We start from the raw sequence: 15,956 nt of genomic DNA, 5'->3' as shown, positions 1-15,956 counted from the left end.
GCGTTGAGATACTCGCATACTTAAAGGCGTAAAGGCAAATCCATAGTTTATATCTGCTTCGAAATTTGTCAAGAATGTTAATGTTCCACTTGCATGAACAACATATAGTGTTACTGGTTCTTTGCAGGAGTGAACATAGCCACGACCTTCATGTGTATGATAATGGCATCTGTTTAAGTTCACAAATACAATACCTAAACCCAGAAGGATAAAAAGATGCATAAACGAAGTGCGATTTTTTTGGTGCCTCCAATGCGGATTATTGTGCTCCTTAAACAGATCAAATTTACGTCGAATTCATATCTTCCTTCAGCAATCCTACAATGTTCTAATCCTTCCATTCTCCTTTTGTTCATTTCGATAGTCGACAGGCGATTTTATTGTTCAAGGAGCGTTTCGCATTAGTGTAAGCTTATGCTACATACAACATGGAAACTCGAAAACTTTCGAAAGGTTCGCATAGATTGTTACTACAAAAGGGTCACGGGAAATGAAATTAGTTGCATTATCAACAACATTCTAAGATTTAACATAAGTACTCGTACTTAGATTATAAATAATTTAAAGTGTTTTTGCGGTGATCGGTGACCGCGTTCAGGCCCTCTGGCTTACTGGCCGCCGGCACGCTGCACATTGTCGAATGGGACCAAAACGCCTGGAGGACCGCCAAAGCGGCTCGAATGGCTGGTGGAGTCTGGCTGTTGCGTCTGCTGTGGCTGCTGGAAGGGTCTCGGCTCGGCCTGAACAGAGAGAACACCGTTGGGTGCACCGAAGCCGCCGGTGTAGCGACCTGGGTTGACAGTAGGACGAGCCCTGTTGGCCTTGAGTGTGTTACTGAATTCGTGCTGGTTTCCGGCCACGTAGGTGCCAGCACTGCTGTCCGGACTGTTGGCTACTCCGGGATTGGTGTTGGCGCCGGAGCCGGAAGAGCCTTGGGCCTGGGGCCGCAGCAGACCCGCTGGGGCGCCAAATCCTCCTGTATACTTGCCAGTGTTGCTGGGGGGCGTCGATGTGTCTGATGGAAGATAACATCAGATGGTGGTCTCTCGGGGGTATTGATGGCGTACTCACCTTTGCGCTGTCCACTGATCGGGGTGCTGATCACTTTTCCCTCGTCGCTCTTTGTGTACTCCACCTTCTTGGTGACGCCCTCAGTGGAGCCGCCGGCATTGAAGGGCGGGAACTGGTCCTCGGGGACGGCCTTAGGCGCCTGGTTCTGGGCGGCGGACTGAATGCCTTGGGTATCAAAGCGTGCTGCAAAATTGGTGATAGAGTTTGTACTAGGATTTTGTGGGACGCTGCTCGTGCTGCTGGAGGCGAAGAACGAGGTGGATTCATCGCTGGGCTTGTCAGCTGGCGGCACCAGTACCAGCGGCGGCTCTGGGCTCTCATTGGTGCTGCTGAGACTGCTGTCGATGCCCTGGGCGGTGCCTGGAAGCGGAAGCGAGACTTTGGATGGAAAAGCGGAGGAGACGGAGGCCGCAGCTGGGGCTGCTCTGGTCGGGATTGGTGTTGGTGTTGGTGGGATGGTCGGGGAGCGTGATGCTGCTGGCTCAAAGCCCTGGGGCCTAAAGTCAATTGGCTTACTACCTCCCGCCGGCTGCGTCAAAGCTGCCTCCTTGAAGTTGTCCGGATTGTAGGGCACTCCTGGTCCCACGTCCGGATAGTCGAAGTCTCGCAGCCAGGCCGGCACCGTTGACGAATCAAATGGGCTGTTGTCCTCCGCTGTCGTGGGCGTGGTTGCCGTTCCCGTTGCCCCTTTCAGGAGATCTGTGTGGTGAGTGGTTGTGATCAGTTTCGTTTTCTGTGTTTTTGTTGTGTGCTGTGGTTGGGTGCTGTGCGTTGTTGTATGGGTATGGGTATGGGCCCTGGTGGTACTAGTTGTGGTGCTCGGCGTCGTATGCAATGGCGCAGGCTCAGCCGTCGGTGGCGGCGTCAACTGAATGTTGTTGAGCTCCACGAACGGCTCGTACGGCGGCTCCAAATCGTCGGCCAGCGTGTGATTGTACTGGTCATTGTCCTTGGGCACGATAAAGGTGACGGCCACGTCGAGGTCCGGATCGGTGACTTCCTGCAGCCAGGGGGGCAGCGTGTACGCGTACTCCTCGTTGTTGTCCAGTCTGTAGAAGGTGGACGGATCCAAGGGGGTGGTGCTGCGGGGCGTTGGCTGCACTGTCGTCGTTCTTCTGGTCGTTGTGAATGGTCTTGGTGTCGTTGTTCTCCTAGTTGTGCTGGTTGTTGTTGTAGTTGTTGCTTTTGTTGTTGTTGTTGTTGTTGTCGTCATTGGGGGCTGAGTAGTGCTCGTACTCCGCGGCCTTGGCGTCGTCGTCGTGCTTCTGGTGGTGCTATAGTGCGCCGTTCCGCGATGGCGATTGGGGAATCTACCACCCGCATTGCTCGGCGTCGTGCTGCCCACATGTGCATTGGTTCCATGAGCCTCCGGTCCATCCCGCTGCAGCGGCACCACCGACACCTGGCCCTGCGTCTGTTGGTGCGGCACAGGGGCCGCCGGCGTCAGGGCATCGCCGCTGCTCAAACTCAGGCGAATGTTGTGACTGGCAGGATTCTCCACTCCCAGCACGTACCGCGTCGGCTGTTGCTCGGTGATTATCAGTGGCTCCAAGGTCGGGGCAGGGGTGGTGACAGGGTCTGTGAGATGCGGCGGCAACAGGTCCCAGGCGATGACACTCAGGGGCGCTGCATTCGGTGCCGGAGTCCATGGCACTGGGCCGCCAATGTCCGGATCCTGACGCTGCAACTCTCGGATATACTCGGGCAGTGTTCCACTGGCCACCAGCGGCTCCTGGACGCTCTCCTCTTGCTGCTGCTGGATCGGCACCAGCTGGGCCTGTTCCACCTCCACATCTGTGGTGACAGTCGTCGTGCTGGGGGATGGGCTATGCTTTGGTGGTGTTAGTGATGTGGCTGGTATTGGTGCTGGTGCGGATGCAGATGCAGATACGGATGCGGATACGGATGCTGGGGCTCGTGCGAATGAGTTCTGATCGGTGCTCGTGTCCAGGCCCACTGCGATGGCATCTAGTTGGGAAGGATTCGTATTTAAGTATTTCACATCTAACAGAGGTCTGGATCCTGGATTTGGATTCGAAGACAGTGAGGAAGGCGGAGAGGACGGGTACGAGGGGCAAGGACAGAGATTGAGACTGGGACTGGGACTGCGACTGGTTGGGGATGCTGTACTAATCTGTGTAATGATTGAGTTGGGGCCAAAGGGATTCAGCCGGAGCAGGGTAAAAGTGGGCGGGGAATGACGGGGACTGGGCGGGGCAATGGCATATTGAGTGGAAGTGGAGTTGGAACTGGCTTTGCTGTGGGTTTCAGGTAAATCGCGCTTAAAGAGCTTCCCCGCAATTTCATTTGTGGTTTCTGGGGTTAGTGCTTCTACATGAGTGGTGCTAATTGTGGGTGTGGGTGAGCGGGTGCTAGTGCGGGTGCTAGTGCTTGTGAGTGGTGCAACCAAGGCATTTGTGTCTGTTGTGTCTGTTGGTGTTTGCGGTGCACCGTTCGCGGCAGTCCCTGCTGCACCGCTGGTCGCTGCTGCTCGCGTTGGACTGGCCGTCGCTCTGGCTGCAGCTGCAGCTGCCTCTCTTGCTGTTGCTGTTCCTGTTGTCAACTCACCAATGTGGGGCGGGAGCAGATCATCTGCCGGCTGTCGGATCTCCGTGATGCCGGACGCATAGGTAGGTATCTCGAACTGGAGGCCCTGGGCGCTGACTACCTTGCGCCCGTCGGGCGTGTCGATGGGACGCAGACCCGCGATCGGATTGCCGTAACTGTCGACGGACCTTTGGCCGCCCACTCCGGCCCCATTGAATGCCTCCGCCGTCTGCGCCAGTGGCGGCTGCAGCTCTAAGGCGAATGGCGAGGGCCGTACATCTGCGGGAGGAGAAGGGAGGGGGGGTTGGTTGCTGGTTTCAGTGGCTTGCAAAACCTCTTCAGAGAGTTGAAAGGTGTTAGAAGCAGATGCAGAAGCAAAAGCAGAAGAGTACAGAGTACCGAGACGAGGACGATGAAGTAGCTGATGGGGTAGATGGTGGGGTTTCTGGGTGACAGATGAGTCAGCCGCGGGAGGCTCTTGGGCAATTTTCCTGCCACTTGCCACTTCCCGCTTGCCTCCTCCTCTTGCCTCTTGCCGCTGATTGATTGACATTGACTGAGATGGGCCATACATTTGGATGGATAGATGTCTCTCCTCTGGATGGGTGATTCTGTTGTGACTATTGTGACTGTTGTGTGGTGCTGAGGTGCTGTTGCTGTGAAGGTGCTTTGCCATGCAATGTGGCTTCTGTTAGTTACACAAAGGTCTGCCACCAAATAAAATTCAATTTTAAAAGTTAGTCACTGACTACGATTGCTTGTGCATGAGTGTGTGTGTGTGTGGAAGGTGTGGATGCTGTGTGTGTTTGTGTGGTTGTGTGGGTGGGACAGGTGTTCAACGGCATGGCATGCAAGCAAAATGGCCACCAAGTTCGTTGCCTAAGTCTTTTGTTTTCGCCTCCAATTGTTGGTCCAGTTAGGGCACAGTTAGAGTGCGTTTCATAGTCCACTATACGATAAAGCTGCCATAGAAAGGAGGTGCCTAACAGTAGGGGGAAAGCCCGCAGCTGTAGGAAAAACCTATTAATTATCTGCTGAGAAAACAGAACCCACCGCTATCACAGGTGCACGAAACGCACTGTAACCTCCCGCCTTTCAATTAGCGTTTTCATTGTTCCTACCCCTGGGACTGTGGGAAGCCATGTGACAGGGGCCCGGAACAGGCGGGACAATTCAATGGCCAAATTAATTGTTAATCATCGACGACCCTCCCGACAGACAGTATTTTCGTTATGTGTTGGAGACTGTGTTACAGTCGGCGGTTCTGTGCGGTGCGCTCGTGCCGTGTGCGAATAATTAATAACAATTTACTTGGAGGCTTGCACAGTTCTCCATTCTCAGCCAAGTGGCGATTTGATCTGCGATTGCTGAGATTTGTGATCCCTGCCTCGATTGCTCGATTCCTGTTTACATCGGAATAACTGAATAATATTTTAATAAGTCACTTCCCCTCTACAGCTCACTCTCTCTTGCTGTGGGGGAATTCTGGAAATGCGGTTTCTGCTCGGAAACTCGTCTGTGACTAAGCCTCAAACGGAATGCCAGATCATGATGGGCGTTCCATTCATTCGATTTGCTTAGTCTTTGGCTTTGGCTAGTTAGTTCCGGCTACTAAGCATATGTATGTGCATATTATTTATTTTATATACACATACTCGTATAATGCGGTTGTGATTTGCATTCCAGATGGGTTCGGTTCGGCTCTATCTGGATTCCCATTTGGGGCTGGAAACCCTGAACTTTCCTTCCATTCTGAACCCATCGCATACTCGTACTCATAAATATGAATGCCTGTGAGCGATCAGATGAAGATACAAGCATCCACCATTACTCATTATGGCACAAAGTGTTTTTGGGTAATTGAAATTCCCTTACAGCCAGCCACCACACTTCCGCCTGAGACCAGGCCTCAAGTTCAGGCCAATTAATTTTGCTTGTCTCCATCGCCAGCGACAGCCAACACCATCTTTATCTGCCTCTCCGCTAATATGTTTATTCAATTTAATTTTAATTGATTGACAGCTTCACGACATCTGCACCCCCACAAGCCCCAAGCACAATGCAATGGGATTTCTTGGGGCAGCTTGAAAATACTTGTATTTTTCACTTGCCAATTGTACAGTTTTGTCTGCCGTCTGCCTGATTGTCTTTCGTTTTGTTTCATTAATATTTTTTTTTTTGGTTGTATTTTGTTTTTTGACAAGTTTTTATGTTTAGTCAACCTTCAGCAGAAATAAAAAATCAGCAAAAAAATTGTAATGGATTTTGATTAATCTTCGTTTTGTATCATCCTCTCGGAGGGCCTTGAGTTATCGACTTATTGGGCTCCCAGCCCCCACACACTTGACGCGAAACTCAACGCGAAAAATGTTTCAAAAGTCATAAAAATCCCAAGAAACAAAAGCCAGCGTGTAAATAATACCTTGTTTTTAAAACAAATCAGATGCAAAGCTCGTGTTTATTGCACTTGAAATGATTGCCTCGATCGGATCGGATGGATATGGGGTAAATTATTGCGAAAAGGAAACCAGATCGCATGGAAATGTCAGGGAAACTGAGACTCTCCCATAAATACATAAATATTTATTGGAATAAAGCGAACGTTCTAGACGGGTGTCGGGTGATCTTTTGAAGAATTTGAAGAAGTATCTGCTTGCCTGTGGCAATCGATTGCAAAACGAAATGTGATTTTCTGTGACGAAATCAAGTTACTGCCGTCTCTACTCGCGGTATACTCGGTATATCTTCATCTGTATCTATAACTGGTTGATATCCCATTGTGTTTTAATTACGATAAGCTCAAGTCGAGCCATTAATCATAAAAAGCGAAAATAAAGCACGATTCCCCAATTGAGACCCCATAGGAGTCGCCAGGTCGTGCGAATTTGCTAATTATCACGTACGGGACCATTCATTACGATAGGTCCATTGATTGCCGAAAATTCGAAATCTGAAACCGACAAATCTCGTGTGAACAACCATAGAAATCCATTAAAGAAATACTCTGAGCATTAGATAATGCCTAAAGATACATATGTATGTATATGTTTGTGGTGTCTGTGTCGATTACGGTTTCGGTCTTATTATTATCCAATTAAGCGGAATAGTTGCCAGCCATATCCCTTTATAACTATTCCAACCTGTCCTGATCTATCTGTCATAAAAGCTTCTTCTTCTTCTGTTTTTTGTTTAGCTTGAAGCTTCCCATTTGTGGCCCCATGACCTAAAAAAAAGCCCCATCAACAGCGGATTGAAGCCGAAGGTGGTGTAAACAACTCTGTTAACAAATCGTCTTCTCGAAAGCGTCGCTAAATTTATAGACCTCTGCTCTGCTGGGCCTGGGACCAGACCCCTACTCAGGGTGGTTGGAGAATGGGAAGCACAGCTCGTCCCAGAGGTCGCATGCCCCTCCACCGAGCATTGTCCCTGCCTGAAGCCGAAGATGGAGACGAAGTCGAGTAGGAGGAGGAGGAAGATCGACAACGATTCAGGGGAAGAGCCTTGCCAGTCACGTTATCTGTCGCTTGGTGTCGCTTGCATAACATCGGCTGCTGCTGCTGCTGCTGCTGCTGGCTGTTGCTGTTGCTGCTGATGTTTCTGTAGCTTTATTTTTCTTGGGTACAAAGCCATCAGCATCAGCTCTGCTCGAATTTCAGTTTGGGAACTCGATGCCGCCGTCTGTTTGTTTTTGCAGCGGCTACTTGACTTCGCTTGGGTCCGGATCGTAGTGATCTGCGCCTAATTTCCTCGAGCCCCCAAACAGTTTTTTTTATTAAATAAAAACAGATTAAACTGCAGTAGCAGCATTTCCAACGTATTTGAGGTTGAGGGAAGGCAAGGTGCAGGTGGATGTGGATTTCTCCCGAGCAGGACTCTTATCCGCCCCTCAATGTGGGTCATGAGCATGAATGAAGGTCGTTTGCGAGGTAAGTATAAGTGCTTTCTGTTGTAGAATGTGATTTCGGTGAGACTTGGAGCTAAGGTCTAAGAGCAACACAAAGTGGTAGGGTGGGGACAGTGGGGGTGGGTGGTAGTGGTAGGGTAGGGTAAAAAACACATAAAATTAGTAACACTTGGAGGTCGAAGGAAGCTTGGATATTGGACGTAAACAATTCATGCCCTATCCAAGCTTCTTTCGATTACAGATTACAGTAAACACACATACATATATAACATTAAATATTAAAAACTGTTAGGCATGCGCATGCGTAGACGTAAAGAAGACAAAAAGCGAAACAGATGCGCAAGAGAGAAAGAGATATTAATTCCAAGAGCGAATATCGGATTCGCATAATCGTGCAAATTGAAGCGATGCCGATAACGCAATCGAAACGTTATACGATAGTGCTATGGTTTTCTGCTATATTTTTGTTTCTATTTTTATACCAGGCCTTCCAATGGCTGCGTGGACGCTGAGGAGCAGCAGCATCAGCGTAGCGGTAATGCTGGCAGAGCTATCACCGCCGCACTGTGGTCTTTTCATTTTGATTTGCATTTTCGTGGGTAGGGTAGGATTTACAGTTGCTCGCTGTTGTATTTTTTTGTTTGTTATTTGTTGTCTTTGTCACGCAATTAACAATTTAGAATTGGGCATTGCCCAAATACAGAGTCGAAATCCGCGAGCGAGTTCGAATAATTATTGCGTAGGAGCAGAATAACAATGATCGGAGCCGCGGCGATGACAAAATCGAAGGCAACGCAAGCGAGCCGGCGGCGGCGTGTGCACAACACCGTATTGCCAAATACAAATAATATGTAATATTCCAGCCTCTTCTCCAGCCTATTATTCACATCAAATTCAATCAAACTGCGACACGATATCACGAATCCCCAAGACGCGCGTCCGACGACGATGCAACTAGCAGCTATGAGGAGTCGATCGGGAGATTGAGTTTCAGATTGAGAGTGAGAGTGTGAGTGCGAGAGAGAGCGAACGGAGAGGATTTAACAGGTGGCGCGGTGGTGCGATCGAGCGAGACACGTCCGCAGCTCACGAGTTCTGCGGTTTCAATAAACTTGGCAGCGCTTGGAGCTTGAAGCTTGACTTGGAGCATGGCTCTTGCTCTGGCTGTGACTGTGGCGCTGGCGCTGGCTCCGGCGTTGGCAGCGGCAGCAGCATCGGCTTCCAGGTAATATAAGCCAGGGAAATACTGGAACACTAACTGTTTTGTTTACTGATTGACTCTGTCCAGTCTTTTGCATTCCCCTTCAAGAGGGGTACCGTACTTCCACTTCAAATGTTTTTACGCGACTCAGAAAATCAAATCGTAATTTCATTTAGTTGCCATTAGAGCATCATCGAATGCTTGGATTCCCAAAGATAGCCCTTCTTTCTGAATCGCATTTCCATTGCCTGCTGCAACTGGAAAGCAGTGTAAGCTAATTGATGTAATTGTTGTCTACACTGTTCTACACTCACACACGCTGACGTATTGCCAATGACGTTCAAGGTCAGCCACTGCGCACCGCCCCATCTGATCTGATCTGATCCGATGCACAGCCCATTCCCACATCCAACATTCAGCTAACAGCCGCTTAACATTCCAGCCGAACATTTCCAATCCAAAGCAAAACCAAACGACTCTCAGACAGACAGAAATTTAGCATAAACAGAAAAAAAGGGTAGCTTTTTGGCCGAAGATTAGCATACCCTCAAACTATATCGACAGAAATCTCAGGCAGAAAAAACTCGAACATTGAGGATCTACTTTTCGTGGAAACAGACTGGATGTCTCTACCACTACCATCCCCTAGAAGGGTATTACAACAGAAAAAACACACGCAGTCAAAATGCAAATGGAAATTGAAAACGAATGTGTTTGGCTTTGTTTTATTTTTAGTTGACAGGTTTGGCTTGATTTTTGTCAAATATTATGCTAACAATGCATAATTTATGCGAACCATTTATCACAGATCCGACAGATCCTGTTCTCAGAGTGACTGTCGTCAGAGTCAGTCTTTAAAAACAACGTTGACAGAAACATTGACATTCGAAGCCCGAAGCCTGCGAAGTCTACTGGGGCGAATCGGGCTGCATTGAAATTTTGGCTGGATCGAGTCAGAGCCAGACCCCGACCAGGCCAGACGTTGAGTTGATAGATCAATGAAGATGCGTTGATCAGTGCGGAGTCAGTGATCGATGAAATTTTGTCATTTAAGCCCGTTCCAGCGATTAACACGATCGTTGATTAGATCATCGTCATGTGGAGGCGAACTTGTACGATGTGCCGTCAGTATTGTGAAGAATGTTTCTGCAGGTCCGGTCATACAGACAACGATTATTTTTGAATGATAAACCCATCCACTATCCAACGTCTATGGTATTCAGTAAATAATGCGCTAATTACCCTGAAATCCTATTGAAAAGCCCGACCGTAACCATACCTTTGTGATGTCTCTGGAATGTAATTATGTTTTGGCCCAAGCAAAACCCATCAAACGAAATTATGTCAGCTTATTGGTTCCGCATTTGAGCATATTACCGGCATTTGCCTTTGGACGATCAAAGAGTCAGCTTCCTAGCGCCTGATGATGGGTCGTCACCTCGGTCTCGGCTCTAGCCCCGTGTAAGTCGCGCAGGGGCGTAGTAGTGGCGCTGGGCTTGCTATATTATCTACACGTACTCGTAGTACACTTACCCCTCCTTTAGAGCGGCCATGTGTCAGTATCTGTGATGTCAATGATTGCTTGTTTAGCTTTGGCATCATCATCGGGAATCATTGCTATTATTACTGCTACAATTACAGCAAAGATATTGCCAAATGGGCCGTATCCCGCCCAATGCCCAACAGTAGCTTTGGGCTTTTGTTGGTTGCGCCGCGGCGCCCGCCGCCCGACAATAAATCAAAACGCTTAGAGACGGACAAAGGGGCCGGGAACTGAGACAAAGCCCATCAATGGTCCCCCGACCCGGGACTCAGCGGCGTCAAAGAAGTAATCAAAATTGTATTACGAAAACAAACGTTTTTATAAATTTCGTTTCGTTTCGTTTCTTTGGCCCACAACAATGGGAATGAACGGTAGAGCCAGGTCTGGCTCTGGTATTGCTCTGGTAGCATTAGGAGCAGCCCTCTGTCTCTGCGAAAACTGCAAAGTCAGCGACAACACTAGCAAAGCTGAAAAAGCATTCAAGCTATATATTATTTACTTTAATAGAGTCTCTCCCTCCGTTGGGAAATGACACCCAGAGTGGGGTCTGCGCCTGCGTGACCCCAAAACCGAAACCGAAGCGAACCGAGCTACCCTTTCACCTGGGATTGGGTTTTATTAATTGTTTATAATTATTAATTTCACACCGAATCCGATTAACAGTCGCGACTCAGGCCCCAAGTCGGACTTCCGCTAGCTGTTTTCGTGCGAGGATGCTAAATCTTTTTTGGGGGGGAAAACTTAAAAGGTTAACACATCGCGTAATCACTGTTTGCCAAATTGTTTATGTTGTTTACGATTTCGCAACCAGTTTCGTATTAATAAAATTCAATAAAATGCAATTGTCGAACGCATCCCACATGGAAAACGTTTTCGAAAACAAAAACACCAAAAACATCATCACACTGGAACACTCGAAAAGTTGATGGAAACCGCCGACCAGTTTGCATTCGGCATTTTGAGTGCTGAACCAGTTGACGGCGGCTGCTTCGGGCCAAGAGACAGAGAGATACTACCACAAAGGCGCATCTTTTTTATTGCAAAAATATTGAAAAATGCGTTAACAACAACATACAAGCATACATATACATATACTCGTACATACATTAGCTCTTGTTGGTCACCGCGACCGCGACCTTAACACAAATTTCGATTTTGGTTTTATTTAAAGCAGGGGGTGGGGTGCATCGGGTTTTTCTTATCTCATGGGATGCGCTGGATGGGACTGGACTTGTCTTTCATAAATAAATCTGAAAACTTGGGAATTACTGCAAAATTGCTAGTTGAGTCATTCCCTGCATGGAATACGATTGCGAGTAAGCAAGATATGACGGTTCATTGAAACCCAAACCGAAACCGAAAAAAACCCAGAGAAACAAATAAACACATTAATAATTTGTCTTTTGGGACAGACTTTTTTTGTTGGCCATTTGCGTAGGGTATTTTTTTTCGCCATAATCGAGCGTTCAAACACATAAGCTCTCTGATGGGGCCGGGCCGTGACTGAAGAAAGTCAAGAATAACCAGATCGGGTTCGAGAAGATTAGCTGGAATCAGTAGAAACAGACATATCGTAGATACATTTGATTGGCTTGAAAAACATTTGGTTGCCATCTGAACTGCAAACAAGATTGATAGACATTTATTTGTAAATTCGAATCGAGCCGTTACCAACTAGCGGAGACGTCACACATTGGAGCTCACACAGCTCCTCATTCGCTGACATGTGTCGACCTGCAGCCCTAGGTGGAATCAGCTGTTTTCACACTGGCGGTTCCATGGGGCTCCATGGTAATTACATAAAGATGTAGTTGCCATGTAAAGAAATTAATTTAGTGGACATTGTTTAAACTTATTTGTAAATTCATGACTGGATGGCTACAAATATTACAATAAAATCGAAAACAAAAATTCTTTTGTACTAAACTTGCTTAAGCCAAAAAAAGCTAAATTAAACTTGAAATAAGTTAGATTTCAAGCTATAAGCATTTCAATTATTTTTCAAGCTTTTTGATTTTAAAATCAGCCAAATCTCCTTAAAATAAGCTAAAATGGCAACAGTGGTGATAACCCAAGACAAAAGAAAAAGCTTTACGGATCAATGAGCTCCCTGTTTCGTAGCCTCAACAACAGAAATCCAATAAAAGCAAATATTTAGAATAGGCCATTCAAGTAGAAAATAGATTCACTAATCGGATAACATTATGTGGGCATGGCTAAATGTTCTATATAGCTACTAATATTCCACGGAATATCAAAAACGAGGAATATGATGGAACTTGAATTCGTCAGTATATTTTTCAAATGAGACTGATTTCTGAGGGTCGGACGGACAAAACAAAGATTACGGACCAATGAGCTCCCTGTTTCGTAGCCTTAACAACAGAAACCCAATAAAAGCAAATATTTAGAATAAGCCAGTCAAGTAGAAAATAGATTCACTAATCGGATAAAATTATGTGGGCATGGCAAATTGTTTTATCTAGCTAATAATATTCGACGGAATATCAAAATTGAACAATAGGAACGACTATCCTCTTTTGTTTTTGTTTGTTTGACCATTTTCGCTAAAAAAAACTTTATATGCGAAGTGCAATAAAAGCAAGTATTTAAAATAATCCAGTCAATTAGAAAATAGATTCACTAATCGGATAAAGTTATGTGGGCATGGCTAAATGTTCTATATAGCAAGTAATATTCCACGGAATATCAAAAACGAGGAATATGTAAAATAGAAGTTGAATTTGTCAGTATAGTTACGGTATATTTTTCAAATGAGACGGAATATTTTGGTATATTTCTGAGGATCGGACCGTATATCTTATGGATAAGGTCCAAAACAAAACAAAGAGCTTTACGGACCAATGAGCTCCCTGTTTCGTAGTCTCAACAATAGTTTTTCGTCGAAGCGCGAAAATGTCGTGAAGGGAGCGCTGATAAACACTTTGAACGAGAATGCCCGCGAGATCGAGTTTGAGGTCAAGCAGAAGGGGTTGGGTAAGTTCTGGGTGCACTCTATGAATCATTGCTAATGTAGGAGGAGGGGACGTCCCACATTTCAGAGGTTGTGGGGCTGTGCGAGCAGACCAGTGCCCTGTGCACCACCTTGGAGGCGGTGTTCCTGCATGGCCTGAAGGACTCGTTCCTTTGGGCCACCTTAAATGTGATTACGGGCGATGTGGAACGGCGGCCAGATCCCAGCTTCTGGTCCCCCTGCATGGTTTTCATGCACAAGCAGGTGATCGAGCAGATCCAGGGTCTGAGTCAGATCACCTCGGAGATTGGCCAGTGTCGCGCCTGGGTGCGTCAATCCCTCAACGAATCGGTGTTCTCGTCGTACCTTAACGTCATGCGGAAGAATAGCTTTGCCATGTCGCACTACTACAAGCGACACGCTTTGGCCAAGGATGCCGATGGCCTGGAGACGGCTTCCAAGATTATGGAAAGCCTAGAGGCCTACGTCCAGTTCGACTTGCCGGTTAACTCGAGCCTGTTAAACCACTGGCCGGACTACTCTTTGCAGCTATCGGATCTGTGGACGCCTGCCCTTAAATCATGTCCGGTATGCACTGGTCCATAATCTAGTTCATTGTATGGCTGACTATTTTGAATACTTCATTACAGATTAGCAGTGGAGTAGACATAGCCAGCTCCCTGGGCTCCGATATTGTGACCATACCCACCCCGCAGCCTCTGCAGACCAATGAGCTCTTCTCAGAGTCCATTTCTAACAGCCCCTTCAGCCGGAGCGGCAACTTCGGAGTGCCGGATTTGAGCCAGCGCGAGAACCTCGACCTTCTCATACAAAAGTTTGACGAAATGGACATCATAAGCGAGGAGCAGTCCCCGCCCGTAGCAACAGCAGAAACGAGTGAAGCTGGAGAGCCAGTGGCTCGTTCGGGGAGCAACCAGAGGTCCCGGAAGCGGTCCAAGCGTCATATAGAAGAGTCCTTCGCCGACCTGGCAGATGAAGAACTGACCAGTCTGCCCCATGGTAGCAATTCCCTCTCCAATCTCATGCAGACCTCCTGGTCCGGCGACCTGGATCTCTCGCCCACGGCCACCGAGCCGCCCGCATCGCGTCTCTTTCAGCGGTCCGTGAGCATGAGCAGCTCGAGCAGCCTGCGCTCTCCCACCACAGATCGCTGCAGCTACAATGCCCTGCTGCGGAAGCACGAGAACAACCGCGAAAGTGGAGCTGGTTGGTCGGAGATTTGGGAGAAGTTCCGGGCCAGTGCCTCCACTTTGAATGTGGCCCATGCTCAGCGGGAGAGCGAGCCCCCTGTGTCCGACGACCTGAGTGACTTGCAGTCCCTAGATGTAAGCAACATAGAGCCTAAAGCCAACAAACCTTACCGCCTTTCTCTCCGCAGACGAACTCCGAATTTGAATTGCTCGCCTCGGACTTTGACATGGCGGAGCTGCAGCAGATGGTGGCCCAGCTCTGCCAACTGGCGCGGGAGCCTGGTCTGGATGCCCAGGGATTTCTGTGCAAGAGCTGTCAGCACCCTCTTGGAATAGGCTACACCAACTTTCAGTGAGTGGAACTAAGACGGGAGTTCCATCAATTGAAAAGTTCATCTCTTACAGAGTCTGCGCCTTCAGCGGGAATTACTACTGCAACAGCTGCATGGATGTGGAGTCGCAGCTGATTCCTGCGCGCATTATTTACAATTGGGACTTTCGCAAGTACAGCGTCAGCAAGCGGGCGGCCACCTTTCTGGCCGAGTTTAGGTCGCAGCCGTTTCTGGACATGCAGCTGCTGAATCCCAGCATTTACTTTGCATCCGATGCTATGGCCGAACTCCAGTCGTTGCGCATTCGGCTCAACTTTATACGCGCATACCTTTACACGTGTGCGCCGACCAGCATTGAGCTCCTGCAGAATTTCTTCTGCGGCCGGGAGTACCTTTACGAGCATATACACCAGTACTCGATAGCGGATCTGGGTCTGATTCAGCGCGGCGCGCTGTGCCAGCAGCTGCAGAAGGCTTTCAAGATGGGCGAGGCGCACGTACTTAAGTGTCGTCTGTGCCAGCTGAAGGGCTTCATCTGCGAGATATGCCAGAGTCCTAGGGTACTCTATCCCTTCCACATTAGCACCACATATCGGGTATGCTAGTCGTCCCTTTCTTTTCGCCGACTGTTTTCATTGAATGCCTAATTTCAGTGTCTGGCCTGCGGTGCTGTATTTCATGCGGAGTGTCTTAACGAGCAGCAGCCATGTCCCAAGTGCGAGCGACGACGCAAGCGCGAGGATCAAGGCCTCCAAGAGGCCGTGCAAACCCTCAAGGAAAAGCATGAGACGGCCTAGGATAAAATCCGATAGTTTTGTTAACGAATAAGTTTGTAAAAGTGCGATATATTATTATGGCTAACCCCAAGAAAAGGCTTTACTTTACCTTTAAACTAGATTTAAGTGCTTTGCTGTTATGTTATGGCTTGTCTTGTCAGCATTTACACACACTTTACTCAAATATTCACTATATACACATACATATATACTCGTTTATATAGTAGATATCGATTGACTTACCGCGTTCATTGCGTCAACTTTGGGCCAAGCCAATGACAAGTTCAAAGTTTGCTCAAAGTTTTCAAAATGATTTTGGAATTTATTTATCTGATAACTGCAATGATTATGATTCGGATGCTGAATAAAACGTTATGTTAAATGCTGGTTAATACTT

The 15,956-nt window shown here is 47.8% G+C and overlaps 2 protein-coding genes across 5 annotated transcripts; one reads left to right on the top strand and one right to left on the bottom strand.

The window, feature by feature from the left end:
* Positions 1-346: 346 nt before the first annotated feature.
* Positions 347-8,640, bottom strand: LOC108159983 (mucin-5AC). 4 transcript variants are annotated; one of them, XM_033391291.1, is made up of 5 exons: positions 8,005-8,640; positions 3,640-3,897; positions 1,591-3,039; positions 1,072-1,254; positions 347-1,015 (listed from the first exon to the last, which is right to left on the bottom strand). In XM_033391291.1, the coding sequence occupies exons 1-5, from the start codon at positions 8,111-8,113 to the stop codon at positions 609-611; spliced, it is 2,406 nt and encodes an 801-aa protein (XP_033247182.1). In that variant the 5' UTR covers positions 8,114-8,640; the 3' UTR covers positions 347-608. The 4 variants fall into 4 exon arrangements, with proteins under 4 accessions (XP_033247182.1, XP_017149171.1, XP_017149174.1 ...); XM_017293682.2 differs by having other exon boundaries at positions 1,072-3,039; positions 8,005-8,639; XM_017293685.2 differs by having other exon boundaries at positions 1,072-1,770; positions 8,005-8,638.
* Positions 8,641-13,082: 4,442 nt separating this feature from the next.
* Positions 13,083-15,953, top strand: LOC108159520 (protein associated with UVRAG as autophagy enhancer). Its single transcript, XM_017292884.2, has 6 exons — positions 13,083-13,263; positions 13,329-13,828; positions 13,891-14,586; positions 14,640-14,803; positions 14,857-15,379; positions 15,437-15,953. The coding sequence occupies exons 1-6, from the start codon at positions 13,131-13,133 to the stop codon at positions 15,578-15,580; spliced, it is 2,160 nt and encodes a 719-aa protein (XP_017148373.1). The 5' UTR covers positions 13,083-13,130; the 3' UTR covers positions 15,581-15,953.
* Positions 15,954-15,956: the final 3 nt, after the last annotated feature.

The sequence above is a fragment of the Drosophila miranda genome, chromosome 3 (genome assembly GCF_003369915.1).
Source record: "Drosophila miranda strain MSH22 chromosome 3, D.miranda_PacBio2.1, whole genome shotgun sequence".
NCBI lineage: Eukaryota > Metazoa > Arthropoda > Insecta > Diptera > Drosophilidae > Drosophila > Drosophila miranda.
This window is presented reverse-complemented; position numbering and strand designations above follow the sequence as displayed.

What these genes read in the sequence shown, in the direction of transcription:
- LOC108159983 (XM_017293682.2), bottom strand. Translation starts at nt 8,113, where the DNA reads ATGCAAATCAAAATGAAAAGACCACAGTGCGGCGGTGATAGCTCTGCC. An exon ending in TCTGCTCCCGCCCCACATTG is followed by an intron (nt 3,040 to 3,639) that starts GTGAGTTGACAA and finishes CTTCCCAACTAG; the next exon opens with ATGCCATCGCAGTGGGCCTG. An exon ending in GATCAGTGGACAGCGCAAAG is followed by an intron (nt 1,016 to 1,071) that starts GTGAGTACGCCA and finishes ATCTTCCATCAG; the next exon opens with ACACATCGACGCCCCCCAGC.
- LOC108159520 (XM_017292884.2), top strand. Translation starts at nt 13,131, where the DNA reads ATGAGCTCCCTGTTTCGTAGTCTCAACAATAGTTTTTCGTCGAAGCGC. An exon ending in ATAGGCTACACCAACTTTCA is followed by an intron (nt 14,804 to 14,856) that starts GTGAGTGGAACT and finishes CATCTCTTACAG; the next exon opens with AGTCTGCGCCTTCAGCGGGA. An exon ending in ACATTAGCACCACATATCGG is followed by an intron (nt 15,380 to 15,436) that starts GTATGCTAGTCG and finishes GCCTAATTTCAG; the next exon opens with TGTCTGGCCTGCGGTGCTGT.